The 27816-nt window shown below is 37.8% G+C and overlaps 1 protein-coding gene across 8 annotated transcripts; it reads right to left on the minus strand.

The window, feature by feature from the left end:
* Nucleotides 1-832: 832 nt before the first annotated feature.
* mbnl2 (muscleblind-like splicing regulator 2) lies at nucleotides 833-27805 on the minus strand. Of its 8 annotated transcripts, XM_066686106.1 has the most exons (10): nucleotides 27570-27805; nucleotides 21251-21955; nucleotides 13323-13487; nucleotides 12439-12645; nucleotides 11931-12167; nucleotides 11125-11178; nucleotides 10630-10783; nucleotides 10285-10320; nucleotides 8449-8549; nucleotides 833-4574 (listed from the first exon to the last, which is right to left on the minus strand). In XM_066686106.1, exons 2-10 carry the CDS (start codon nucleotides 21422-21424, stop codon nucleotides 4560-4562), a joined length of 1143 nt encoding a protein of 380 aa, XP_066542203.1. In that variant the 5' UTR covers nucleotides 21425-21955; nucleotides 27570-27805; the 3' UTR covers nucleotides 833-4559. The 8 variants fall into 8 exon arrangements, with proteins under 8 accessions (XP_066542203.1, XP_066542205.1, XP_066542199.1 ...); XM_066686108.1 differs by lacking the exon at nucleotides 10285-10320; XM_066686102.1 differs by lacking the exon at nucleotides 8449-8549.
* Nucleotides 27806-27816: the final 11 nt, after the last annotated feature.

Genomic DNA, 27816 nt, shown 5'->3' on the forward strand with positions numbered 1-27816 from the left:
CAAATAAACACTTCACTACATGAAACACTAACAACGCCTTTTTAAGTGTAGGGGACTCTGCATGGCCACGCCCCCGAGTTCCCTACCGCATATTGGAGCCAAAGCCATAAATGTCAATAGTAGGCTCTCCCACACCCATTTTGGGCTGCTTTACCACCCATAAGTCCCTGACATATTCGTGCAGTGTAATGATATATTTGTAATAGGAAATCAGCATATATTTTTTGTGAGACCACACACCAGCAGTTATGTATAATAAAGTTAAGTAGTCAAGTTAAAACAATGAAAAAATATAACGTAAGCATTGTGAACGCCTTATGATTAAGTTTTTTTAGTAGCATATTGTGGTTAAGGATAAGTTTATGTGTGACCCCCACAGTTCATACTCTTCTGGCAGTTCAAGTTGGAGGGACTGGAATCGGAAATGGGTGTCATTTTCTTGGGAATTAGGGCAACAGAGGTTGCCAAAGAGTAAAATTCATTTACCAGATTCTGAAGCCACAGTGTAGGTGAACTAGCTGACTCCACAGTAATGACTGTATTCATTACAACAGATTTACAGGTGAGATACAGATACACTACTGATAAATTGTTAGCACTATTTTAATTAACACTGGCTGTTTTAATACAACACCATTGCTATTTAAACATCTTGTATTCAAAGGTGACATTAAAGACTAGATAATTTTGTTGGTACCTCAAACTGAACTGATAACGACAGTAGTTAGGATGAACCTGTGTGGAGAAAAAAAAACCTAATGTTTTAAATAGCTGCTACCTGTTTACAACAATAATACAGTCACAGAAAAAAAACCAAACCATGGAACTCATTAAAAGATTTTATTTATTTTTGTGACAATACAGTTTACATACTGTATGTTTAGGGAACCAAAGCAAAAACCTACTTAATTTTACATAAAATAGCATAGAAAAAGTCCTAAAAGGATATTATAATGTGTGTTGGAATCATTCAGCTCTGAATTCGACTGTCTGTGATTCCTCCCCCAAAAGTGGTGTTGTATGGAGCCTATGGAACAGGGTGGAGGTGAGAAAACTAACACTTTGTATCAAACCGTTATGATCTGAACGTCTGTTCTCCACACTTCCAGCCTCCATCCTATTTAATGAATCGTAGCCCACTTGTTCACTTCAGTTGTGGAGAACAGGCATCAGAATAGAAACAAGATTAATGGCCATCAAAGTAGAATTTGTTGTGTCTGTCGCTTTCAACTGTCACCTCTTTAGCATCAGGTTGTTAGAGAATATTCCTCAAGGGAAATACATTGTTATGTATTAGGAGATCAGATACAATCATCTGTATTACAAAAAAAGCTTTTAAAGAACGCTTAAAGACAAGAAATGTTAAGAGCATCACATAGAAGATAAGGCAAACATCACATGTGAAGAGACTACTAACCAACCTCAAAACCTGTCCAGAAAGTTTTTCAACAGTCAAGAGAGAAATCACATTCTGAATTTCTTGTCCACCAGACTGATACCAAGAGAGCAGAAGATACATTGACACATAAATGGGCCACATTCATATATTCAATAAAACATGAGCTCAGCACTGACACAGCATCCGGCTGAATTCCCCACAGGAACAGAAGTTTGGACATTTTTTTATGCTTATATCTTGAACATGACCACAACCATAATATCAGTTAAGTTTGATTCTTACAGTCAAGTGAGTGATGACAGACTCTTCTTATAGTATTTCTACTTTGCTTAATAACAGTTTCTGTATGTAGGATTCTATCAGGACATAACAAATACCTTGACTTTAGGTTATTGTTTTTTTTATTTTTTTGGTAGAATAAGTGAGTATCTTAAGACTAACATACTTTCAATTCAATAGCATGGTCCATCATGACAATAAGGCATTGAAACTAAGTATTTTTCCAGTAGTAGGGAAAAATCTTACTTATCCTATCATCTTAAAAAAGAATGTAACATCACTTACAAAAACACAGTTTTATTCATAGCAATTCTGAACTGTCACATTAACAAATTAGTACTGCTCTAAAATATTAGCACACGAAAGTGAACCTCTATAAAATGAAATGCAATGTATATATTTAGTCTGACAAAATATGAGCACTTTTCCAGCCTGGCCTTTGGTGGAGTGTCAGGCTAATGGCACCGGTTATCTGTTCCTCTGGGCCGGCTACTTACTCACCGCAAAGTTTCCCTCTTTGACAAAAAGGACACCTCATCCGTAGATACACACTTCTATGTTTCCAACCAGTCAACAACTATTTTGTTACTCTAAAGTATTAGATTCACAACAGTATCAACAACGTACTTTCAGTAATAACCAAAGCAACGCTTAACCCTGTGTATTGAGTACACTGTAGCCCACCATAAGTGGAGTCCAGCCCTTTACTCTTCCTTCACAAGTCAAGTGACTCTGATGAGGGAGCTTGGACTGAGCTGGCCTTTAAACCTCATGAGAACAACCAGGCCCTATCTCAAATAAATTACATTCATCTCAAAACAGAATACAACAATGGTCCATTAACAACAATCAATACCGCAACATTACATAATAGTTCTCATATATCTTATCACAACATAAAAATTCAAGCAGTGCCTTTGTGTATCTAAACTGAAGATTGTCTAAGTTCTCACATGGCATTATATCTCCGCCCTGAATTAAAACACTCCTGAAAACACACAAACATACACAGAGAAAATATCTGAAATAAAACTGAAAATTGTTGAGAAATTACTGCTTTTCTTAAATGAAGGTGTAAATCTTAGTTAATAAGAGCTATTAAGCAGTATGTTGAGTATATGTTAAACACACTGTTGTAACCGAATACACTTCTGATGCTTTTCTAAGAAATCAAATAAATGTAAAGATGAACATAAGCATAAAAGGAAACTGAAATTTAAGAAAGGGATTGGAAACAATACGCAAGGATTATAAAACTTATTCAATCTGCAATCATTACTTATTAGGCACTGAAGTGCCAACCAGGGATAATTGTGCATTCACTACAGCAGGTGTTTTCCAGCTTTAGAGCCACTGGCCTGCAGCTTTCCCTTTACTATCACATGATTCAGCCAATGAAGGGCTTGATAATTATATGATGAGCTGAGTCATGTGTTAGAGCTGAGAAAACAGGAGCAACACAGTGGGCCTGCAGAATCCTGCTAATATCATTTAAGGTTTTTAAGTAGTCACAAATTGGCTTTGTTTATGTTTTCATCAAGGACTAAACCATTCTTTTAAAGTATATGACATCAATCTTTTTTTAAGCCTTTTTTTTTTAGTTGTTTTTTTTTGTGAGATTGACACATTGCAGCAACATAACTGAACATGAACAGGTCATTTGTCTCCATTAGATGCTAGTTAGGAACTCTGTTAGGCACTTATACAGAATTATAACAGAATAAATACGAAAACAAAAGCATAAACTAGGAACAAGATTAACTCAGCACAACTCAGCTCAACCGAATTCAGCTCAAAGTCCTGGGAATTCCAGACCCTGAGTCTAGCTGTGGAGCACAGGCTTACTAATGTTAAACTACATAACTGTACACACAGACACACATACACGCTAAGTCACACTTTTGCACATAATTGTCTCTTAGATTCTCTCTATGGTTTTCACTCTTTTCCAATGGCACAGTATCAAGAGAACAGCATCGACTCTGGCAAAATAATGACTCACTCAATATTTCCAACTCAAGAAATTAAAAAGAACTTTAGATTCACACTCAAGTCTTAAAGGGCTCATGTATCACTATTATTTTTTGGCCACTATGAAAGGTCAAAACGTTGTTTATTCCTGTACCTACCAGTAATTTGGCAAACAAGAGTAGCCATTTTCTCAGTCCATGCTGCTAAGTCGCAGAAGTGTTTGCTCAGGGCATTAGGTGGCGCTGTGTAGCAGAGAGATCAGCTCTTCCTGTCCTTCTTCTGTGTATTGCATGCTGTCAACCATTCTCTTGTATGGTTTTGACAAACTGTCTGCCATCCTTCTGCATGGCTTCGACATGCTTCGGCACTAGGGTGTCCAGTCAGTCCCTGCAGCCTGTCCACACAGGTAAACTCTCATACATTAATATCTATGTGCTCAACTAAAAGAGAGCGTTCCTCACAATTGGATTCTAATAGTCTTTCTCAAGACACTGCCTTTAAAAAAGTGCAAATAAACTCACACAGTAAAATAAGTGTTGAATTAACTCCTACTCAACACTGGTGATAGTACTGTGTAAATCTGTATAATTATATAATGTATTAAAATTTACAAGCAAAAAATTAAGATTTTTTTTTTCAGTAAACCTCTCCTAGAAATGTATACTTAGAATCACTTTAATTCTTTACTTGTTTATGTATATACTCCATATATATATATATATATATTTGTAAGATATATTCCTCAAATGTAATCCAATAAGCGTTATCTAATGGTAAGACTATATGTGTATGTGTGTGTATCAGCATGCATGTAGCTGTAGTTCTGGTGAGCTGAAGATGTTGTATCCACACACTTGTTGTCTAAGGAGTGTGTGTATGTTGCGCTGGCACTCTGTCCCACTCCTTTGCTCTATTTCAAAATGATCTGTTGTAAAGGGAACAAAAAACCATGTTGAAAGTAACATTATCCAAAACATTTCAAATGAATAAAAGTTACAAAACACTAAAATCCTCTGCTTTAAGCAATGTTCTAATAATTATAATGATCTCCAGTACAGAGAAAACATAGCTAAACATGCCTCAAAGAGTTAAAAACCATTTAGGCACTCAACTTGCCACTAACTCTGGGTCAATGAGTGAGCTGACAAAACTGGACTTTTGGACAGGATTAATCTACAAGAGACATCTGTATGATATTATATAATTTACTCCAGTGAAGGAGTTCTTAAATACACTGTGTCTGTTGCTAGTGAGTGAACTGCAGGCTCTGCAGGCTCTGCAGGCACAGCAAAGAGACAATCCCAGATGTTCTTGACCAGCTGGATTTTGCCAGGACTGGTGATAGAATGTCATACGAATTCTATTGAACTATCTAATTTCCCACTTCAGAACTGTATTCACAGCCCTCACCTGCTTCTACATTTGGTCTTTTGGGTTTTATTATTATTATTTTTATATTCTATGCCGATGCACTCCCCTACAAATTCACTCTTAGCATTCCAGAATTATTCCTTCTATCCTATTAGAGCTATTAAAAACGTATGGTGAAAAGTCCTAACATTTGTGACATCACTATTTAAATTTTAGAGAAAAAAAGGCAAACATTTTTTTCCCTAACATTGAGCAGCACTAATGAAAAACAAATTTTGATAAAAAATTATGAAAAAACACTTGCAAATAATGATATCTGCTGTCCAATTAAAACCACGTGTCTCCAAAATTTTACAGGAGAAGGAAAACCCCTTCTTTACTTTCAATTTAAGTCAATATAAAAAAGATTTTCTTCCAGGTCATTCTGAAGCTTTTTTATGTTTTTGCTCCATTCATCATGAAATTTTCAAACAATGCTGTAGATTAACAATTGACAAACAAGGGGATACATGTTTTTCATTGGACAGTGACAATATATGAAATGGAAATGTGACATGTTCCACAGTCTGCTATGGGTATTGCAGTGTGTAATGTGAGATCGTTGTAATTTATTACTCGGTTGTAAACAAATGTTGTAAATTAAGGATAAAGGATAAATTAACAATGAAAGCAGTTTTAAATAAATGTGTCCTGCTTTTACTTTGTAAGTGCAGTAAGTAGAATAATATCCAATATATTCATACGAGTTTGTTAAAGCCCCTTAACTGGAGTGCAATTTCATAATCCATATAAAATTCTATAAAACGTAAAAATGCTGCTAGGTCACCAATGGTGTACACATCTTAATAAACCTTATATATAATTCCCATTTGCAGCATTAAAAAGCATGCAAGACCTTGTATGATTTGATTTGATTATAAGCTCTTCTTGTGCAAACAGTGCTTTTTGTACATTTTTCACATCAAAACAAATGGAAATATTAGTAGAGAAAGTTTAGACTCAAAGCTGTCAATACAGAATGTATATTGAACACCAGTGCACTGCATTACATAACTACGTGATTCATTATATAATTACATATGCATAATTATGTAATATAAAATCAAATGTAATTATGTAATGCAGAAACATAAAGTAATAAATCATCTGGATTCTTAAAATTAATATAGTTGAGAAAGCATGGCCAAGCACAGATCTTTTCCTTTAGATGCAAGTGAATATACTACAAATATAGGTGTCTGTGTAAGTGTGTAGGCCTATTTGTGTATAAGAAGGCACGCATTATAATAAAGAACACACCTCATAAATATGTATTTTCTGTATTACTTAATATGTCAAGCTGTACAGTCTGCGTGACAGGAGGACAGAATTTCTTTATATGCCGTGGAAATTTGTCACACGTATAATGTGGGATGTGTCAGAGTTCATTTTAAAATTCAATATGTAATAAATAAGCATACAAAAACTTTCATAGACAATATGATATATGAAAATAAAATATTCATTGTCCTGTTCACTGCTAAGTTTCTTGAAGTTGGGTTCTTCTTGTAACGTGCTATCCACATATAACCTGACATTTATTCCAACATAAATCCAGGCCCAGCAAAACATTCTATCTTTTGACTGACAGTTGATTGAGCTGAAGGTTGTGATGAGGCGTTTGTAAATCAGTGGGAGGAAGGTGCAACCTTCTGAAAGGAAATTAGTTTTTGCAGGGAGTAAGGGCTGCTAACAAACTGATGGGTCGGAGTTGGTGTGTCTAGAGATTTAAAAACCGATACCTTGGTTCAGATGGTCTGTGAAATGTTTATCAGTTTAATTTCCTGATTGTTTGAGGCTAAATACAAATATAGGAAACTGGGTTTAAAACTTTTTTTTTATTTGGTATATTTTAAAAAGAACTGGTTTTCCTTTGTTATTCCAATTTGTAAATGTTTGTTCCTCAAAATCAGAATTTCAGAATAATAAAAAAACAACGCTTTGTACGTTTTGTAATGAAAGTGATAGGACTGTACCATCACATCAGAGGAGACCAACCTGCTGTACCTCTCTGCATGTTAACCCAAACAGTGAATAATGTCTTTGTACTCAAGGGCCAATATTAAACACAGACACAGAGCAGCAGTGTCAGCATTTACATAATACACATAAATAGGGTACACACATGATGACAACTAGATGTTTAAATAACTGGAACACTGAATTTCATTCAGGTTCTGGGGTTTGCTCTTGTTTAAGGGTAATATCACTTATTTTTAGCCCAGTAAAGTTTGGAGTCCCGTTTTCTGTGATATTCCACAAGAAACACATCATAGATGCACACAGAGAAGCCTAGCTGGTATGACTGAGTTTCAGATAAGTGTAGATTGTTTGACTGCAGTGTGGCCGAGTAAATGATGACACTGCTGCTCCGTGTGTTTCTGTATAATTTTGGCCCTTAACCGGTATGGTTTACGTTCAGAGAGCATGTCTCCCCTGCTGTGATGGTACAGTCCAATCACTTTCATTACAAGAGACAGTAAAGGGAAAAAAACAAAACAAAGGAAGTCCCATTTCTTTCCTTACTATACCAAATGCAAAAAATAAAAAATGAAGTTTTAAACCCAGTTTCCTATATTTGTATATAGCCTCAAATGATTACGATATTGAACTGATAAACGTTACACAGACCTCAGACATACAACTTCATTCTTTATTTATAAGCTGAGGTATCAGCAAGAGCCTGTGGAGTGACCAGCAGAGGGCAGTGATACATGGATTATGAATTTGCTAAACACTCCCTGTTCAATACAAGCTTCATAAAACCACAAATATCCTTGTGATTAACCATAATTGTTTTAATGACAAATTATTGAGTCCATCTGTTGAGTTGTGTACTCTTGTTCCACCTCCAACCAGTGAAACTGTGCCAATAACAAGGGCAGCTCAATAAAGGCGAACACATGCAAAACAATGACATAAATGAAGCAGCAGAACATAACTACAGAGTGCATGAAAGGGGAGCTCTAAACAGTTGCTGTGACTGTCTGAGGTGGAAGAAGCAATTTACTGACCAAAACTACAAATCGCTCTATAGATTGAGCAAGGGCTAGGCTTCTAAAGCCTAATGAAATCTTAAAGCAGGGGCGCACACCCCCACTTAAATGAATATATAGGCCAAATTTCCCATGGCAACTGGTTTATACCCATATGCTACAAAAATGTAATGAGATGACGGCCATCTGCCTGTTTAGATGAGCATGACCTGCGTTGGAAAAGCAACCAGACAAATATCAGGAAACACTTCTTGATAATATATATGTTTAAATGGGGCTGTGCTAAAACAGAGATGTCTTTTCTACATAAAAGAAAGTACTGCTGTAGGTCAGCATTTGTTTAGAACTAATTGGGTGGGCACAGTGAGAGAGAGAGCTTTTAAAGGAGCAAACCTGATTGGCGGTTGCCGCGGCGGCAGCAGCAGCAGCAGCAGCGTAGGGGCTTGCAGCAGGAGCGGAGGCAGTAGCGGGCGGGGCACTGAGCATCATGGGAACTTTTTTCAGGAGGGGAACCATGGAAGCAATGAACAAGGAGGAGCAGCGTTACGGTAACCACAGAATTGTGTGGGATATGTATGCGTGCATGCGTGCTTGTGTGTGTGTGTGTGTGTTTCTATCTTCTAAAGAATAAAGCCACTGTTAAATCAGACCAGCAGATGGCATGCAGACAACAAGCGAAGCAGAAAAGGGACAAGTATGAACATGTAAGATAACCTATTTATACTGTAATTACTGTCCTGTTATTTCAGTTGCTTAAACACACACACATTTTATCCCATGATTTCATGTGAGAACAGAAAAAATGCTTGGGTATTAAACTGAAATCACTATGGGGTAACTGTAGGCATGATTTGATTTTGTAACAAGGAAGACTGAAGATAACACTGATAAAGTTTGAGCAACATATTGGTAAAAAGTAAATGCATGGAGACTTATAAACCCACTCTATGCCTTGTTAAGGCAAAACACAAACTAGAGGTAGAAGGAAGGAAGGAAATCTTTGATTGGAGATACTTACACTGCATTAAATCTTTCCCATGTGTGACTGCATTTTTTTTATTGATTATTGGATAGGATTATTTTCTCTTGCCAAGTGCCATACACAGTAAATTCTCCAGTTTTAAATCAACACTATGAGAGTGAGAGTGTTAAATTATTACACTAACAGAGTTAATTTAACACTAATAGAGTGGATTTAACAATGGAGAATTTACTGCGTAATATTGAACTAATGTAATAATGTAATAAAGATAATATATTTTTAGCGCCTTTACACAGTGTCTTATGCATATTCATTACTTCTGTGAGTGCAAACTGCTTTACTCAGCCAGTGAGCAGACAATGGGCAAACAGGAAGTGGCCAGACGTCCTGTAAACTGGTTCTGATAACGAGCGGCGGTACGCTATATTCTGACATTAGCCCAGAGTTATAATGTAAGGCAGCATGGGCAAGCTTGGGGATGTGTGTTGTGTGGAGAACACATTTCATCTGAGTAAAACTTAAAGGATTGTTACAAGATCATATCTGACCTGCAAGACTAACGCAGTAATATGAGCAATGTCCCGAATTCATAACTAACAGAAACCAACACATGCATGTGAATATAAACACACAGCATTCTAAGCTGAACCTCATAAAGCTCAGAATCTTAGATGTTGGTCTTAAGACAGCCGTGACTAAAGGCTACTAAGCTTTGCCGAATTGACATTTGTGAAATAAATGTTGTAAAACTAGTCTACAATATAAAATCAGACAAACAATGTCAGAATCCTTGTCTAAAAGCAAAACAAAATGCCCAACACAGCAATCACCGGACTGTCCAATTATATAGAGCTGAATTTAGTGTGCCCAATTAACCAGTCATTAATTGTGACTGGATCTCCAGCTCCTAATCCGTGGTTATAGTACCATTAGTACTGGTTATATTACCATAAGTAAAGGTTTATGGCATGCGTAGAATGGGATTCCGTCTTTGAAGGAAAGGGAAGAATATCAACAGGGTAAACAACAACGCAGCTGGTTGGATATATCAGATAACTGCTCGTTCACATTTCGAATGGTATGGATTCTAAGACTAACAAGCAATTTGAGAGGCCCTGGCTTAAAAGACTATTTCAAACAACTGTGAAGTGTAGTCATACTTATTTTAGCATGATAGAAGATGAGAGTAGGGGAGAGACAGAGAGGTCATTAGAGAATGTCACAGAGAAAAAGCAAAAGGAACATACCAATGCCAGGTCCAGGAGACATGCACAAGACTGAGCCTGGAGCAGCAGTGGAGAGGAAAGAGAATTAATACAGCCATTAAGTTACTAATTGATTTACATGCTTCTGAATCACAGAAGCCAAAGCTCATTGTACACATAATACAGACCTTGGTAAAGATAGGAGGGTGAACACACACAAACTCATGGAGTGGAAAGAGTAGCTGAGGATCTGTGAGGAGCTTTACAAATGTGAATGAAACAGAGACTGAAGTAAGGTGGACCCAGACTGAGTGTAAGTGCATCATGCTGCAGTGTGATTTTGAATAGAATCTGAGTGCATGGGTAATGCTCGGTTTGTGTTTATACCTGTAGGGAAGAGTGCAGTAGAAGGCTGCAGTGGTGTATTGGTGAGAGCTTGTGGGTAGTGCAGAACACTGGGGTTCAACAAACCCGTTGGTCCTCCACTCTTCTCCAGAGCCATTCGTTTAGCCAACGGCTGCAACATACTGTGAGGAAATGCCTGAGACAGAAAGAGCCAGACAGAGAAAGAGAATGAAAATGAATATAAAATATATTGAGTGATGTTTACAGTGAAAGCTACAACTAAACAAAATAAACTTCCCTTACATTTTACCATCTTATGAGTACTTTAAAAGGCTGAAACATACATCTACCCAATAAGAGCTCTTAGGCTTGTAAGTGATTTGGTGGTAAATATTTAGCTGAGGGTACACGATGTCACACGTAGAGGATGAGCTTTACTTTATTTCAAATGAGGAAGCAAAATCAAATCTGTGAGTGGCCACAGTACAATAACAGTGATTTAAGACCATGCAAAGCCAGAGGTGAAAGGTGAAGTACCATGTCAACAGTTGCCTCGAGGGGTCGCTTCAGCACTTTGGCACTTGACTGAGTCTGCACACAGCACGCAGCCAACACATGATGGCAGTGGGCCAATGGGAGTCAAGCGTATTAACATACAGCAAGCACAGGTGCGTCATGGGAACAGCATTGCATTGTGGAGAGGTGAGAAGAAAAAAAAAAACACAAAAAAATGAAATAATCTGAATGCTGTTTACTACATAAATAATATGCATGCACACAAACAAAACAGGTTTAATCATTGTTATATTTGTTAAGCCCTAAGCACAGTTTTGTTAAAAACAAGAGCTGCAGAAACACCAGCATGGAACTATAAATACTGATGATGCTTCATTAGTCTTTCAGCAAGACCACAATTAAGAGCTTACCTGTTATTACTAAAATTATGGTGTTAAATATTTTCTCATAAACACACCAACAATACGTCCCATGTTTTGAGATCTACTATGTTTAATACTAACTAATGAAGCATGAGCAGTGGCCAGGTCTAAAAGTAGTTGCTATTTTATGCTTTAAATGGATATAAAGTAGTGACAATGTGTTTATGTTGAGGGGATTTGATTGGTATGCTTGAAGGGGTAAATCTCCGCTCACCGGCAGCAGTGTTCTGGATGCTGTGGGAGGTTTTGAGTCTTGTATGTACTTGTATATGTGTGCACATGTACTAAAGTCCAGCCCAGCAGGGAGAGCAGCAGTGTTTTTTTTTTGGCTCTAGGAGATGCTTTGAGTCTTCTGTATAGGGTGTAATGTGTGTTTTCAGAGTGTTTGTGTTTACCAAGCCTCACCATAGCAGCGGCTGCAGCAGTGCTCTGGGTGCTCTGAGAGCTTTTGAGGCGTGCCTGCAGATGAGCAGGAGGGTGGAAGTATTTGCACTTCTCTCTAGAGCAGCGGCTCTTCACGTAGTCCATGCACACTGTTACTGTGTTATCAGTGCTGTCAATCATGGGGCTGTCACTTGGGTGGGCAAACCGACAGTCTGTCTCTCCTCGGGAGCAGTTGCCCCTCTGGAACTCTCTACACACCTACACATACAAAGCATAGGGGGCCATTCTCATGAGCGCGACATAAAATGGTATTAACATATCTCTGTATTTATTTTATCAGAAAAGCCACGTTTAGTATCTAGATATTGATATCATTTAGTGTTGCTGCATTTTGGTTTTTATTTCCAGGTAGATGCATAAGCTAGAATGCAAATGTATCCCCCAAAAAATATTAGAATGCATGCATTTGTGTATCACTTATGTGTGCTTTAAAATGAATAAAAGAGGCTACTCTTGTGCATGTATGTACCTCCAACTTGTCAGAGCGAAGTGCTTTCTGAGAAGATGATGAGTTGGAGCTCTGCACTGCTACTGTAGGATTTCCAGAGACAATCACTGAGTTGCTTGGGAGCATCTCTGTTGCAACCAGCCCCATCCCATGAGGGACAGAAGAGAGGTAGGGGGAATAGCTGATCCCGGGCCCTGGCCCCAAACTCTGACTAATGGGAAAAGAAGACTGTCGAGACAAAAACACTAAAATCAGACTATAATCACTGGAAAAATACAGCAATATTTCTTACTTTATATAATTTTCAAGGGCCTTAAATTCCAAACTCTATCCAAGCTGAAGAGCAGGAACGTGCCAAAGAATTCAAGCTGAGATAAGCTTGCTTGCCAGGATTCTACGTTTCACCTATAATCTGGCAAGAACCACTTTTGGGTACTTTGGCTGTTTGTGGATAAACAAGTCTGCTTCTGCAATTCTTCCAAGAAACGATGCTGAAAATATTAATTTCCAGTATCAGAGTTATTTCTAAATTATTTTCATGTAGGTTACATTTACTGTAAAATTCACCCGCACACACACACACACACACACACACACACACACACAGAATGATCAGTGGACTAAGAACATCTATTTTCTATCTACACTCACTGTCCATTTTATCAGCTTCAATGACTATACAGGAGCACTTTGTAGTTCTACAATTACAGACTGCAGTCCACCTGTTTCTCAGGACCTCCACAGAGCAGGTATGATCTGGGAGGTGGATCATTCTCAGTGCTGCAGTGACATTGATGTGGTATTGAGTAGATCAGCTTAGCCAGAGTGCAGGCTTGAGAATGAGGGTGTATAGAACACCAAACATCAGATTCGATAGAAGCGGTGAAGAGTAAGCTAGTGCATACCACAGTAGGCAAGGTGGATCCCGGGAGCATAAACTGCATTTGCTGGGCCAGCATGGCTGCAGCTGTCTTTTGCTGGATCAAGTTGTTCCTCCCATTGATTTCCAGTTGACTCTTCAGATGAGATGGCGGATGAAGGTATTTACAGTTATCCCTCGAACAACGACCCTGAAATGCAAAGCACCCAGATAAGAGAAATGCACACTCATGTTTTCTGGGTGGATCTTATGCAAGGATAAAATAGCCTCCAGGTTTATGATATCATACGTATATATAACATCCACTGAAAAACATTTGAGTAAGCTTTTTTTACTGTATTGCTGTTAATAATGGCCCTTTGAAGTAACATGACAGATAGTGTCAGAAAACATTTGTCAAAGAAGCTGAATATGAAAATATGATAATGTTATCTCCTTATGTAGAAAAGCAAAGGATTCATACAACCAGTCTGTTGCAGCTAAAAAGTACTAACACTAAGCAAATTGAGGACAAGTCTGTACACTGGGGCTTTTAGAGCACAACACATATTAGACACACCAGAGTGAATAGGTCAAAACCGAAAACATTTGACTGACTGGATGGTAGCAGAGCCCTGGCATCCATATGCTGTCACATCAGTCAATACCCCAGCTTTGAACTGGACTGCAAAGAGTACATGAAAGGAAAAGCTGAAACGGTCAGTGTGTGCTTGGGTATGTGTGTGCGTTAACTCACATCCCATGCTCTTTGGAAAGATTCCACCTTTGCAGTCAGCAGTTGTGTACTGGACAGACTGGATAATGGGTTATACAAAAGTAAAGCTGCAAGTGATGCAGAACCAACTCCAACACCAGTCCTGTTTTTTCAGTAACGTATGAGAGCCTGTACTATAAATAAATGGAAGACCCATATTTTTCCCTCCCATTGTTAATACAAACAAAATAATTAAAGGTTATGAATGCCAGCAAACACAACTAATTTCATAAACAGATTAGGATTAGTAAACTCATTCAAATCTCTTCCTGGTAAACTACCTTAATGACTATCCATTCCGTGTTCAGACTTTACAGACTCATAATGCTGTCCGGGATTCAGCCCTCCCTGAGGAAGTTAACATTGATTAAGCTCTTTGACAAATGAGCCACCGATTCTTCTTATGACCTCTCTGTAATCAGCAGCACACTAGAATGAACTGTTTGTGTCATCACGCTTCAGAATGTGGTTCTGAATTGTGGTTCTCTTAGGCCCAATTTGAACAGACTAGTTCATGTGTGAACTCCAAAAGGCTCACAACCTTTAACTTTCTGCCAGGCACTAACATATATATAATAAGCTAATGGTTGAGGCCCTATAAGGATCCAAGCACTTATATTGCAGTTTGATTGAATTTATGTCCTCTGGTGTTAAACTACAGTGTGCACGAGTGTGTGTTCTGAGTCAGCTGACAGGGTGGTTCCACAATAAAGCACTTCTTTGTGAGGAAGAATGCCTTTTTTTCAAACACACACAACTATCTGTATTGAATTAGACTGAAAAGTATTATAGCTTAGCCAGATAACATTAACTGTTTAGTGAGAGCTCAGAGGGGCCTAATACATTAGAGTGCATTAAACAGAATCTGCTTCTCTTTCAGGAGAGTTGAGGTGGGGCATTCTCATGGTTCATGTGACAGCTTCTGTTTTGGAAATGCGTGTGTGTCTATGTGTGTTATTAAATGATGCAAAAGCACAAATAACGACAATTAAATTACTAAGATGAGGAAGGACATATCATTTGTTGGTACTGAAAACAGTCAAATAAATCATTCATTCATTATCTGTAACCCTTATCCAATTCAGGGTTGTGGTGGGTCCAGAGCCTACCTGGAATCATTGGGTGCAAGGCAGGAAAACACCCTGGAGGGGGCGCCAATCTTTCACAGGGCAACACACTCACACCTACGGATACTTTTCAGTCGCCAATCCACCTACCAACGTGTGTTTTTGGACTGTGGGAGGAAACCCTGAGGAAACCCACACGGACACAGGGAGAACACACCAACTCCTCACAGACAGTCACCCGGAGCGGGAATTGAACCCACAACCTCCAGGCCCCTGGAGCTGTGTGACTGCGACACTACCTGCTGCGCCACTGTGGAGGTCAAACCAAACGGGAGTAAAGATCGTTCAAAAAAATGGCAGATTAGGAAGAGGCTTTCATATTAATAACTTGAGAAATACTTTTTTTTGTTGTTGCTGATGATGATGATCATGTTCTTCTTTTACGCTTAAACAATTTCAGGGTCGCGGTGTCTTGCTGATTATTAAAATTCAATATTTTGGCACATTATAGAGTTTTACTTTTATTCATAATTTTCTTAATGCAATTATTTATGTGTTATAAAGAGATATCAAATCATTATTAGGTTAATAGTGGAAAAACACATACATGTTTATGTTTTGTTTCATTTAATTGTAAATTTATGTCACTAACTCTTAATCTGTAAAATATGTTTACTACTATAATCAATGCCACAAAAAATATTGCTATTGATATTTGATGTGTATTCAATCCTAATGAACTACAGTCTTCATAAAAGAATTTTAATGGAAATGTTACAAATGTATTTCAAATTGTTAGACAGTATACAGACACAGACGATTTGTTGGTCAATTATCATAATACAATGATTAATTTATAATGTTAAGGCCTAACAGAGCCTCTCACCTCCTCTGAATTAGAGTGAATGCTACTTCACACAGACTACCGCTTTCTAAAAGTGGAATTTCTAGTTCTAGGTTGTTCGTTAGTAATGGTAATCACTTGAAGATAAACATAACAGAAACAAAACTGGAATTTCCAGTTCTAGACTTTAATGTTGTTATGATAACCACTAAAACAGCAAGGGAGGAGTTGTGTTTTTAGAGGGGTGGTGTTTTTAGATGAGAAGTGACTCTAATTTGTGTGTACTTTTTCACATTGCCCTGAGAATATAGCAAAAATACGAACTGCTGAAGCTGCAAAATTCACTGCTAAAGTGTCTCCAAACCACACATATTTAGTGCACTCGCACTATAGCAGAATTTTCACCAGAAAAAGGGATATTTTTCAAATTATGTTTAACATTCAAAAAGTCATACACTCTCCTACTGTTATATGTTGTATTTTTAATACAATGTGTGATATGTACAAATTTAGACAACACGGTTGTTTGTAAATAAAACAACAACTTAAATGACAAAGTTTACATGTTTTTCTCATATATATGGTGTAATACTTCAATTTATTTTTTTGACATTAAAGAACAACTGTACTGTTGTTGTTTAACTGACAAAGAATAAAAACATTTAATGTTTAGGCTGACCAACTTTATTTTATTTAGTGAATATAAACAGATTTTTAATATGATGCCTGCAACACACTCAAAAAAATTAGGATGGTTGTAAATTAAGAGTGAAATGTTTATAGAACATTCAACACAATTTGATATATTCTTAACAGGTGAGGGTGAAATGCCTAGGTATAAAACCAACATACATCTAATGCTCAGTTTTTGCACACCAAGATGGGTCATGTTTCACCAATTTGTGCCATCCTTCATGAAAAATGGTTTAAAAAGGTTTTTTTCATTTCAGTGTTGCAAAGAAATTAGGCCTTTCACTATCTACTGTATATAATATTGCAAAAAGAGACTGGGAATCGGAAACCTCGGTCTGTGTAAGTACAAAGTGAGAAACCACTGTTGAATATGCATGACCTTTGACCCCTCAGGCATTTCATGAGAAGCCCTCGGGCTACTGTGATAAATAACCACATGAGCTCGTCTGAAACCCTATTAAAAAAAAAAAAAAAAAAAAGAAGGACATATATCAATCATATGCCACCAAGTTTCCTTGACACGGCATTAATCGCGGTCATGGAAACGTATATTAGGATTGACCATGAAGAGAATCAGACAAGGGCAACCACCGACTGCTGGAGTCTTGCAAGAATATGCAAAAATACCACCTCCAAATGTGCAACACTTAGTATCTTTAGTTCCTAAATGATTAAAAAGGTGATATAACACTGTAGCAATCATGGCTCCACTCTATATATTTTAGTGTCGGGCATCAAATTAAAGATATAATTAAATTAATAAAGTATAGTCAAGCCAAACTGTGGAAACAGTAATAATATTATACAATTGTTGTCTTATTGCACTTAACAGAATGAACCTTTCCAGAAATGGGGTTTGTATTCTATTTGGAATCTTTTCTGCAGTTCACAAATATGACAATGACTAACCAATAATTTGCTACATACCTATTTAGCAAAAAGATATATATATTTTACTTAGCCTCTGACAAATGGTTACGACAGCCAATAAGAAAAAGCTCTATGAAACTACTTAATTATCAAAACATAAAGACTACATTTTACATATGCAATGCAGAGTGTTTATGACTACAAATTACTAAAACACTTTGCTCAGAAAGTGAGGAATACCTTAAAATGTTACATGGAACTAGCATTAATCAGCATCAACTGAACAAATGTAAAGTAAGTTATATTTGCTAATTGTGATTATCGTGGTCTTATCACATATGTTTTCTGGAATGAGCAACAGACTGAATAGAGCTCTTGTTGTGAAGGCCCGGTCACAATGCATTTGCATTTCTCATAGCCTCGTGAAATGGGCGTGGCTAAAGTCGGGGACGGAAACCAGTGGTGTAAACAGTCCTCCATTTTGGTTCATCAGTTTCACATAGGAACAGTGCAAACATGGCAGTAAGAGTTCTAAAGACTGATAAATATATCATTGTATATAGATTTGAAAGACTATTATAAAACTGCTGACACTACTTACGTATAAGTATGTATTTTGGACAAAAGCTACTAAATTTGAATCTTGCTTGAGCTCAAGTGGCTTGCTAACAGGCCAGCTAAGGTACTTTAACAATTACTAAAAACACCTGAAGAAAAGATAAGCACACAGTCGAAATATTATTGATTCAGGAAAATGCATGTTTACTGTGTTATTTTCTACAGGTATAACTCTATACGGCAGTTAAAACAATGTGAATGTCTATTATATTAGACCTATACAAAGAAAACTAATTGAATTGAATGTGCTGTGACTTCTGTTCTGTGATATAAATATGTCAGTAAGGAAATATTAAATTAAACATCAGTCTAGCACTGAACTAGGTGGGGGATGGACACATAAAGAGAGAGAGAGAGAGAAAGAGAGAGAGAGAGAGAAGAGAGAGAGAGAGAGAGAGAGAGAGAGAGAGAGAGAGAGAGAGAGAGAGAGATTCGCAGTAATGGTAAATGTCACGACTGAATGTGTGTGTGTGTGGTGGGGGGGTAGCACAGTGAAAGGTGTGTGCTGCAGAGAAAAAGATGCTGAATAACCTTTGACCTTTAAGCTATGTACCACCCAGGACCTGAACCAACACTGGCCTTCTGCTGATGTCCTGTTACACTATTATGAAGACCATGTTCTTTCATGTACGTACTTGTGATCTGACGTCAGCAGCCGTTTCTTTTCTTTAGATTTCTATGAAAATGTGGAACATGGTTATAATGCTACAAAATGGCAGTAAGGCTAAGAACGCAGCTGACGTTCATAATGAATTTACCTAAACCAGCAAAAAAGCATTTTAGTTCTTTTCAAACCATATACTTGTTCAACCAAAGGGAGAAGACATGAAATCACAGCTGGGAAAAATATCAAAATATTTTTTACCATCAAAAAAATTTCTGGAATGTAGTTCAGAATATTGACGCAACGACACCAAGGTAACTGAAGGCCTCTGATGTTAAATGTCTCACAGCATTTATATTATCACTGAAAGGATATGATCTTTCCCAGACCACGGATGGAAAAATGGATGATATAGATATACAGACAAAAAGATAGAAAGACGTACAGCTAGATATGGAGAATCACAAGGAAAGTGAGAGATTCTGGGCAAGGAGAAGGAACACAGAGACTATTCTGCTAAGAGAATACTGAGTCTGCTGCTCTGCACAATAACACTGAATCTGAAAACCCTACTGCTCCATTTAGGATGCAGAAAATGACTGGAAAACGTTTAAATCTTGCAGGTTTCAAAAATAGCCATCTTAATTCAGCCTTAATCTCAGAATAAATAGCCTAATGTCTTATAATCAGATTAGAGAGAATTAAGGTTTAGACACCAATCAATAAGAAAGGACTTAATGTTTATTTACACAAAGATGATATATTCAACAGATTTCATATTTCATTTCAAATATGGATTAAACACTATCAATTTCCATGTCTATGCTGACTTTGAGATTTATTGTGCCAGGTTTTGTAATGAGATTTTTTGTGCTTTACAATAAAAGTACAAAATAAACCTTCACTGGGACACAAATATTAACACTAAAAAGCTTTAAATAAAGTCTGAAATATTCTCGCTCACTGAGCTTACCACCTCCCCCTTCACAATTCCTCAGAGACTCTCAGAGAGAGAACTGGCTTTCAAGCAGAGGCTGACTGACAGCCAGCACAAACAACACAGGCAAACAACATTACAACAAAGCACAGAAGGAGAGAGAGAGAGAGAGAGAGAGAGAGAGAGAGAGAGAGAGAGAGAGAGAGAGAGAGAGAGATGGGTGAGTTCAGAGGATAAAAAGGAAGGGTTAAAATGGAGATAGAGCAGCAAGGCATGATTGAGAAAGAGGAGGTAGTGTACTGTCACCCAGACTGAGGGCTGGGTCTGCCTGTGTGTGAGGCCTGCATACAACCAGGCCTGTGTATTAATGTCAGTAGCGACTACGGCATGTGCTGAGCAGTCTAAAGTGATGTCTTATGATCCAAGTTAAGGAAGCACACATGGTTTTCTCAATAATATGAAGTTGCTATGAATCAGTGCAGCTGACAAACACATGCACTTCTTTCTTCCTGTGTCCTAAGCACCACTTCTGACACCTTTAACTGTACATCTTATTTTGAGCACTAAGGTTTGTTCCATTCCCGAGACTGAGCAAGACATCTGGCTGACCATTTCCATTATAGTGGATCAGACACAGCAGTGCTGTTGGAGTTTGAGATGGACTGAAAGTTCATCTGTTGTCAATGTGTCAATATTTCAGCAAGTTTTTAGGAAAAATGGATGTCAGGCTTTACTTGCCATAGACAAAAAGGACCATACACACTGTTACCAAGAACCAGTATCTTTGATGGTATGGGGGTGTATCAGTGCTCATGGCCTGGGTGATCTGCATATATGTTAAAGTAGCATTGATGCAGAGGCTTATACTGGTATTTTGGAGAGACATATGCTGACAACATACCCCTAAATGCACCCCATGCTCTGGGGTATCTGCCATTGTCCACAATTTATCAATAAATACCACAATGAACAAATCAGAAGCTTGTTTTAACATAATATCATGGAGCTCGTCAACTTTTTGTCAAGTGACAGACTGGAATACTAAGAGCAGTTTTTAAGCCAGACATACTGAATATGTCCCATTAGGACATGATTTGTAGTCACAAAATTGGTCTGAAAAATTGCTAAATATTGCTCAAATCATCAAGATTTTAAATCTTTTCTATGAAACTTGTGAAGATGCTAAAAATAGGTTGATACAAATACATTTCTAACCAGAAATGTTATACACACCGAAAATGTGAAAATAAAAAATGTACGAAATATTATGATTTTTAATGTCCTTGCAAGAACATGATAATAATTATATCAATTATGATTTTTGCCCCTGTTGCTTAGCTCTAGGAGCACTCTACCAAAGTAATCCAGCAGAACAGATAAGTACTATTCAGGACAGAGAGATTAACTGAGAGAGAGAGAGAGAGCAAGAGAGAGAGAGAGAGCGAGAGAGAGACTATATCCTCATAATCCCAGAGGCCTGCGGTGTTAAGGTCCTTACATACAGTTTGCATCCAGTAATTATTACAATGTGTTAAACTTACTTTACATTCCCTTAGCGTTCCTTACCTTGAGGGAGTCGAAGCAGGCAATGACTCGTCCATTGTCCACCTGGCAGCTTTTGGGAGGGTGAGCAAACTTGCATTCCTCATCACTGCGGGAGCACGTGCCTCTCTGGAACTGTCGACACACCTCCAGAGTCAGCCACTTAGTGTCACGCACAGTTGGCAATGCCACAGACATGTTGCTGACAGTCCAGTGAAGAAGACTACACAATCAAAAATCTGATGATCAGATATGGGCACTTATCCACTACGTTCAGACTGTCTGACCGTTGTGTAAAGTCATTTATAGTAAACAGAGATTGTAACTGGCAGGCTAGCGGTCAATCACACATCTGTCTTCTTGACTGACAGGATATTTAGAAGTGAAAGAAACATGCTCTGTGGCAATCAAAATAGGACGAGCATCTGACTGCTTTGAGTACTTTTACTCCTAAGTGTAATGATTCTTTAGAGCATGTTCCTTCAGACACTTAAAGAAATTCCTCTTGTTTGTATGCTCTCCTGGTTTCGACTGTTAGTTGTCCTGCTTTGCCGTCTGAGCCTCTGGGGTGGACTGAATGCTCCAGTCAGGTGGAGAGAGGGATGGCTGTGATGGAGGGATTAATGCTCTGACGGAGGTGGAGAGAGAGGAGTGTGGGTGGTACAGTCAGACAGACACCAGAGATCAGCTACACAGGGAGTCGTGTGAAAGGCACTTCCTGATAATGGTCTGTAAGGAAACAGAAGGAGAAAACTAGTAAATATATTTAAAAATAAAACACAAAACATTAGGCACTGGGATGCATCACAAAAATGAGCTGCCTGCCCGATTTTAAAATGTCAAGTGATCATTGAAATGAACCACAACGAAGGTCAAGCACACCTAATACATCTATCCATGCTCTGTCCACAAATGCTTTCAAGTTCTTTCAAACCAACTGCTGCAAATTTGGACAGGCAATATAGAGCCTTAGCAAAAATATCATTCAGCCTAAAGAGATACTGTAGCTCTGTTTTCATAAAACAGGTAAATTATTCACATTTGATATGACACTGTGGCTGTAGATAAATAAAAATAGACTCTAGGGAAGTGCATGAGTGCTAAAATGCTTGGGTAAATTTTCAGGTGCCAGTGCCCGAATACTACAATTACTGTTTGAATATTTGTTAAACCACTTTAAATAATGTCAAGAAGAACAATCTACAGGTGAAACAATTTAGTAAAACCTGATTTTAAAATCTTGATTGAGATGCCACAGGAACTCTGGCCATTACTAGATTACGGCTTTAGCTAACATCAGTTGCAACAAATACAAAAAATCTATCTATTTAATTGACTGTAACTGTAATCACTAATTTTATTTGATTTTTTTATCATCCACTAAAGAGGGAAAAAAGTGTGCATATGTCAACTGGTCAACATTAGTGGGATTTCTCCTGAAGTGACTGGAAGTTCAGTGATAAAGTACCTTACTGCTGACTCTGCTACTGTGATCTCTGAGCAAACAGCAGTATGCCAATTCTGTATCAGACCAGGACGCAGCAGAAATCCTATTAAATCACATACTCCGGGGAGATTTTCTGAACAGAGAGAGTGAGCACTCACTTCAGAGAAATCAGGCTAAGACTGCCCAGCAACAATCAAACGCGAAGCCACATGAACACATACCAGTGATACTGATACCATCACACTTGGGCTCAGTTTCCTAAAAGCATTACAGTATTCAGATAACCTTAATTATCAAAAAGAATGTTCAGCATGAGAGCCTGCTTCCACTATCATCGAGTGAAGATCAACACCATGACAGATGTAAGGTCTTACCCGAGTTATGTAAACAAACGTTAACACAAACTATAATCCTTATTCAAAATATATCCTGGTTAAGCCCCAGATCCTGAAGCAACTGACCGTCGCTGAAGAAACGAAAACATATTCATAGTAATAAACTAAATGTTTCAGCTAAATGTAAACAGAAACGTTCATTTAAATCTCTGATACTGGTCCATTTGCTTTGAAATGCTTAAAATTATTTGATGTTGTAGTTGCAACATTTGAAATGCCTTTGTACTGTTTTCCGTTAAATATAGAGTTTAAATGCTTTGCACACAGACTGAATTTTGCACACAGACCTATAATTATATACACTGGTACAATAATACAGTGAAAGGAAATTGAATAATAGAACAAGTTTTTAAATTAAATTTCGAGACCTGGTAAAAATATTTCCTTGAATTTACACTGAATGCACCATTAGCAACAATATAGACAGCCTTTTTTCTACCTGACAAAGCTTGTAACCTTTTAAAGGCTATCTGAGCCTGCTCCAGATCACTTGGCCTGGTGGCCGAGAGACCATGTTGTGTTAAAGTGCAGCCTGGGCAGTTCTCAGCGATCGGAGCTCATGATGGCAAAGCAGGCCAAATCTTTAATACCTGCAATCATTCTGACTGCCAGCAGACACAGGAACTGCTGAGGACAACAGACAATGGTCTCGGTTAGAGGCAAAGAGATATTTTGAGTGAACACCACCCAACTATAATTGAACCTATAGCTAAAAGCATGTTAGCTACTGCCCAAGTGCTTTATGTAAACTGTTAGGTGCCAAGTGTCAGTAAGGCCACTATGTGCTAAGAATCAATGCAGAAAGGCTCAGCTCTCTTGATACATCTTGAGGGTGGAAAAGAGGGTAAGTTATTGGCTGTGATACTGCAAAGCCTACTATAATGCCAGTCTTTCAACAGAGCCTCTCTCATCTCTCACTCCATTTCCATGCCCATATACTAGCCTCCTGCTGATTGAAATGATAAATGTGACTTTGATTGATTAATGCTACTGACCTTGAGCCAGTCTCTGCCTGTGTTTAATAAAAATTTAATACCAGCTGAGCTCTTCTGCATCACATCTAAAGTAGGATGAGGCATGTGGCCTACTTACTGTACTACAGAATACATACTATTAACTACTCATGTTCACATATACACTTACACGCACATATGTTACGGTGTTTATTTCATCACAGACCAACAACTGATTAGAATGATCCTCCTACTCTCTCAGGCAGTTCTGCAGTAACCCAGTGTGAGCAACACTGCTCACCTGATATGAATGTGGATACTCAGCTTACTACTGGACTAGCCAATAAGCTAGTTTAATACAGCAGCAGTGGAAGTAGGCCACATGCATCACCCTATTTCAGATGGGCATCATCTCACTCATCTAAATGAAACTCACTTCGTTCTCCCAAAGGATTAAAACATAATTGGGGCAATTGTGTTTTTCTCTCTCAAAATAACTTCTATACCCAGAAGGCAGTGAATGAATCCAAAATAATATTTGCAAATTTAATGTCTTTATTCAGAAAAAAAGGTTTTATTATCAAATAAATCATGTACAGATGTGTAACTTGTCCATTGTTGATGTTCCAAAGCACTATCATATGTTTTTATGACATGCATAGTTACTGTCCGTGTGTGTAAACAGTAGACGTGACTGGCTTTAGGTAGGCACAGATACTGTTTTACATTCTACTGCTCAATATTCTGACCTTTGGCTCTGTGTGGGTGTTCCAGTGTTTTTCCTGCCGCTCTTTTTCAGAATCACTGGGACTGCAGGACTAAACCAGTGCGTGTTTCTGGCTTTTCTGCTATAATAATTGGCTCTGAAAAGTGAAATATAAGGCTTTGAAAAGACATAAGCTATTTTATTGATATTCTTCTCTAAGTAACTGGTATATTGTACAACTATCTATGTGACAATAGCCAAATGACTTATAATACTAACACATCATTTTATTTTGTAGTACAAATATCTATTTATCTAAAAAATCTAAATCGAAGTCAAATCGAAGTCACTAAGACTATAATGGGTTTTGCTTCTTGATGCTGGGAACCCTTTTTTATTAATAGCTCTAAATCAGTCCTACATCAAGCAAAGTAAATAAACTAAGTGATTTTTAATAAATATGTGCATTATGTTTGATCACAAAATTTTAACCATATACAGCACCCAGCTCAGTTATGATATGAAACAAAAATCTGTTTCACCATTTGGTAATTGTTGCTTAATATATGAATGAATAGAGCTGCAACAAAACATTTATATCCAGCCTTAATGAAACTGATGATGATGAAGTCAAAATTAGATTCAATATTCAGTAACAAAATAAGGCGCAGAAACTTGACTTTATAAATGACTGCTGAAAATAAAAGCCCCGTCATTTCAGCGTGGGTATGTGCATTTGCATGAGCCCCTGGCCCTACCCGCCCACTTTACTCTGATAACATGCCTAGCTATGATCACTGAAACCAATGGTCATCCAAGACAGCAAACAAAAAAAGTCTTAAGAAACAGGGTGTGTAGCAGTGATGCAGTTTTACGTGTCAGTAAAACACATCGTATGTTTGTTTAAATGGTTTTAAATATAGTAGTGAATTACATGTTTATAAAGTAAGGACTAGTGTGGCTATCTGGACATGCACAAGTAGTGAGATGAAGCTGTAACTGGGTGCTGTGAGCCAGAGGCGACATGTCTAAATTAGGCCAGTACTGGGCAGCATTGACAAAAACAGAACAAACCCCATTTAATATGATGTATCAGTTACGGTTTGCAGAATATGGCTTGGCTTACAAATATATTATGGACGCTGATTAAACTTTATATATAACTAATGCAGGCCTAGACATTAGTGTCTGACTATTAAACGCTGAGGCATGAATGGATTTATTAGTGGCCAGTTGTCAGTGTTCAGCAAGTAAACATAACACCTTATGAAAACAAAATGTGTTTGCCCAACAGTTTCTTCTCTTGTTTCTTCAATTAAGCAGAAAGTATGGAAATGTTTGACTACGATTCCATAACATAAGATAACAACAGATAACATCTGGTTGCTTACGAAGTTAATTTGCACTAAAGTTATTCTCCAAAACGACACCACCACCACAGCCCAATCCAAAGCAGGACATTACTTGAAGTAAAAACAAATCTAAAGTAATGAACATTAACTCAACCTCACCCTTCCTATTTGCCACAGCATTTCCTGAAATACCTTCCTGAACAGATTTCACCAGCTCTGAGTTCATCTTAACTGAAACACAACCCATGGAAATACTAATGCTGACACCGCCTTCTTCTGAATTTAAAATAATACTAATAACATTTCATAAACAACAGCAATAATTAATTTACAATGATACTTGAGCCTACAACTTTTGGCACCAGTAATTTTGTATTAAAACCACAACAAGCACTGCAGATGTATTTGAACATGGCACTTAGGTATAACACAACTTATACTGTTATTATACAATAATTATGCAGTTATTATATAGTTGTTAGAGGCTAACCCATATACAATCAGCAGTTACCATAAGTCCAATTTTTTGTTTTGTGTATGTGTTTTATGCTAAAGTGTCGTGTACAGCAGTAAAAGGCTTTAAATATACTTTATTCAAAGCTCATAACGTCGACACGTTTTTTAAAAGTTGTAGAGGTGCATTAAAATGAATGCCAGATCTTTTTGACATAGCAATCTCTAGATGTTTCTTTGAAATGTAAGTTATTCCTAGTATTATCAGTAGTTACAGTTGCTGTTAATAAGGAAACTCGTGTACAGAACAGTGACTTAGCAAGTTTGACAATGTCAGTTATGAGACATAAGGTTAATTCGTTAGTTTTACGTATTTACTTGCATTCAAATGTTCCTGTACTTCGTGTAGCACGCCGCTAGTTAGCACCGCCACGAACCGCAGCTCCAGCTAATCACTTCTGCCGTAAAGAGTTTCTGAGCAACTCACCGTTAACGTTACGGTAGCCCTGCTAGTCCGCCTGCTAACGATAACCTTAACGGCTCACGGCATTCACCTCAGCCTGGCTAAGTGAAATTACATTAACTCTCTTCATAAACATCGACGCCGAAGTTGGTTTCTAATTCCCCAGCTTCTTCCTGTAATTTTCGGCTCCACCTTAAATTCTGCAGCGGTTACATTCTGGTGCCATTAGTCGCCAGAATATAACCGCTGAATCATTTAAGGTGGAAAGAACTGTCAAAAAAGAAGCTGGAAAACCAAAAGTGATTCGGATGAAAATAAGAAGTCACTAAAATAAAAATAATGAGGCGGGTACATGTAAGTTAAGCGCGGAACCGTTTAAGGTGGAACCGAAAATTACAGTAACGCACTGGCGAATAGAAAGCCAACTTCAGCTTGGTTTAAATCGTGAACCTCAGATTTTGTAAACACTCCTGGGGATACACACTAGGGAGTGTTGTGAAAACGAGGAGAAGACATTAGTCAAGTTAACACAACAGCAGTAGTAACTTGCCGCAGTTTTTTTCCACCTGCTTACCTCATCGCCACGAAATCTGCCCTCGGCCGAGCGCTGCGAGCCACACCGACAGTCACGAACCAGCACAGCAGAAAATTTAAAGACAAAACAACCGATAAAGCGACGATACAGGGACTTTATATCTCAGTGGACCGTTACCACAGCCCTTCGTCCAAAGAATCAGAAGCGCGAGTTCGCTCTTCGCCGCTAATTCACCACTTTTATTTTTTCTCCAGCGCCGACTTCCCCCAAGCAACAAGCATTTGAC

The sequence above is a fragment of the Hoplias malabaricus genome, chromosome 12 (genome assembly GCF_029633855.1).
Source record: "Hoplias malabaricus isolate fHopMal1 chromosome 12, fHopMal1.hap1, whole genome shotgun sequence".
Classification (NCBI taxonomy): Eukaryota; Metazoa; Chordata; class Actinopteri; order Characiformes; family Erythrinidae; genus Hoplias; species Hoplias malabaricus.

Excerpts from the sequence above, each read along its gene's own strand:
- mbnl2 (XM_066686102.1), bottom strand. The coding sequence starts at position 21,424 with ATGTCTGTGGCATTGCCAACTGTGCGTGACACTAAGTGGCTGACTCTG. Across the intron at positions 11,179-11,930 it reads CTGCTGCAGCCGCTGCTATG|ACTCAGTCAAGTGCCAAAGT; the intron begins GTGAGGCTTGGT and ends TGCTGTGTGCAG. Across the intron at positions 10,321-10,629 it reads TACTGCACTCTTCCCTACAG|GCTCAGTCTTGTGCATGTCT; the intron begins GTATAAACACAA and ends CTGCTGCTCCAG.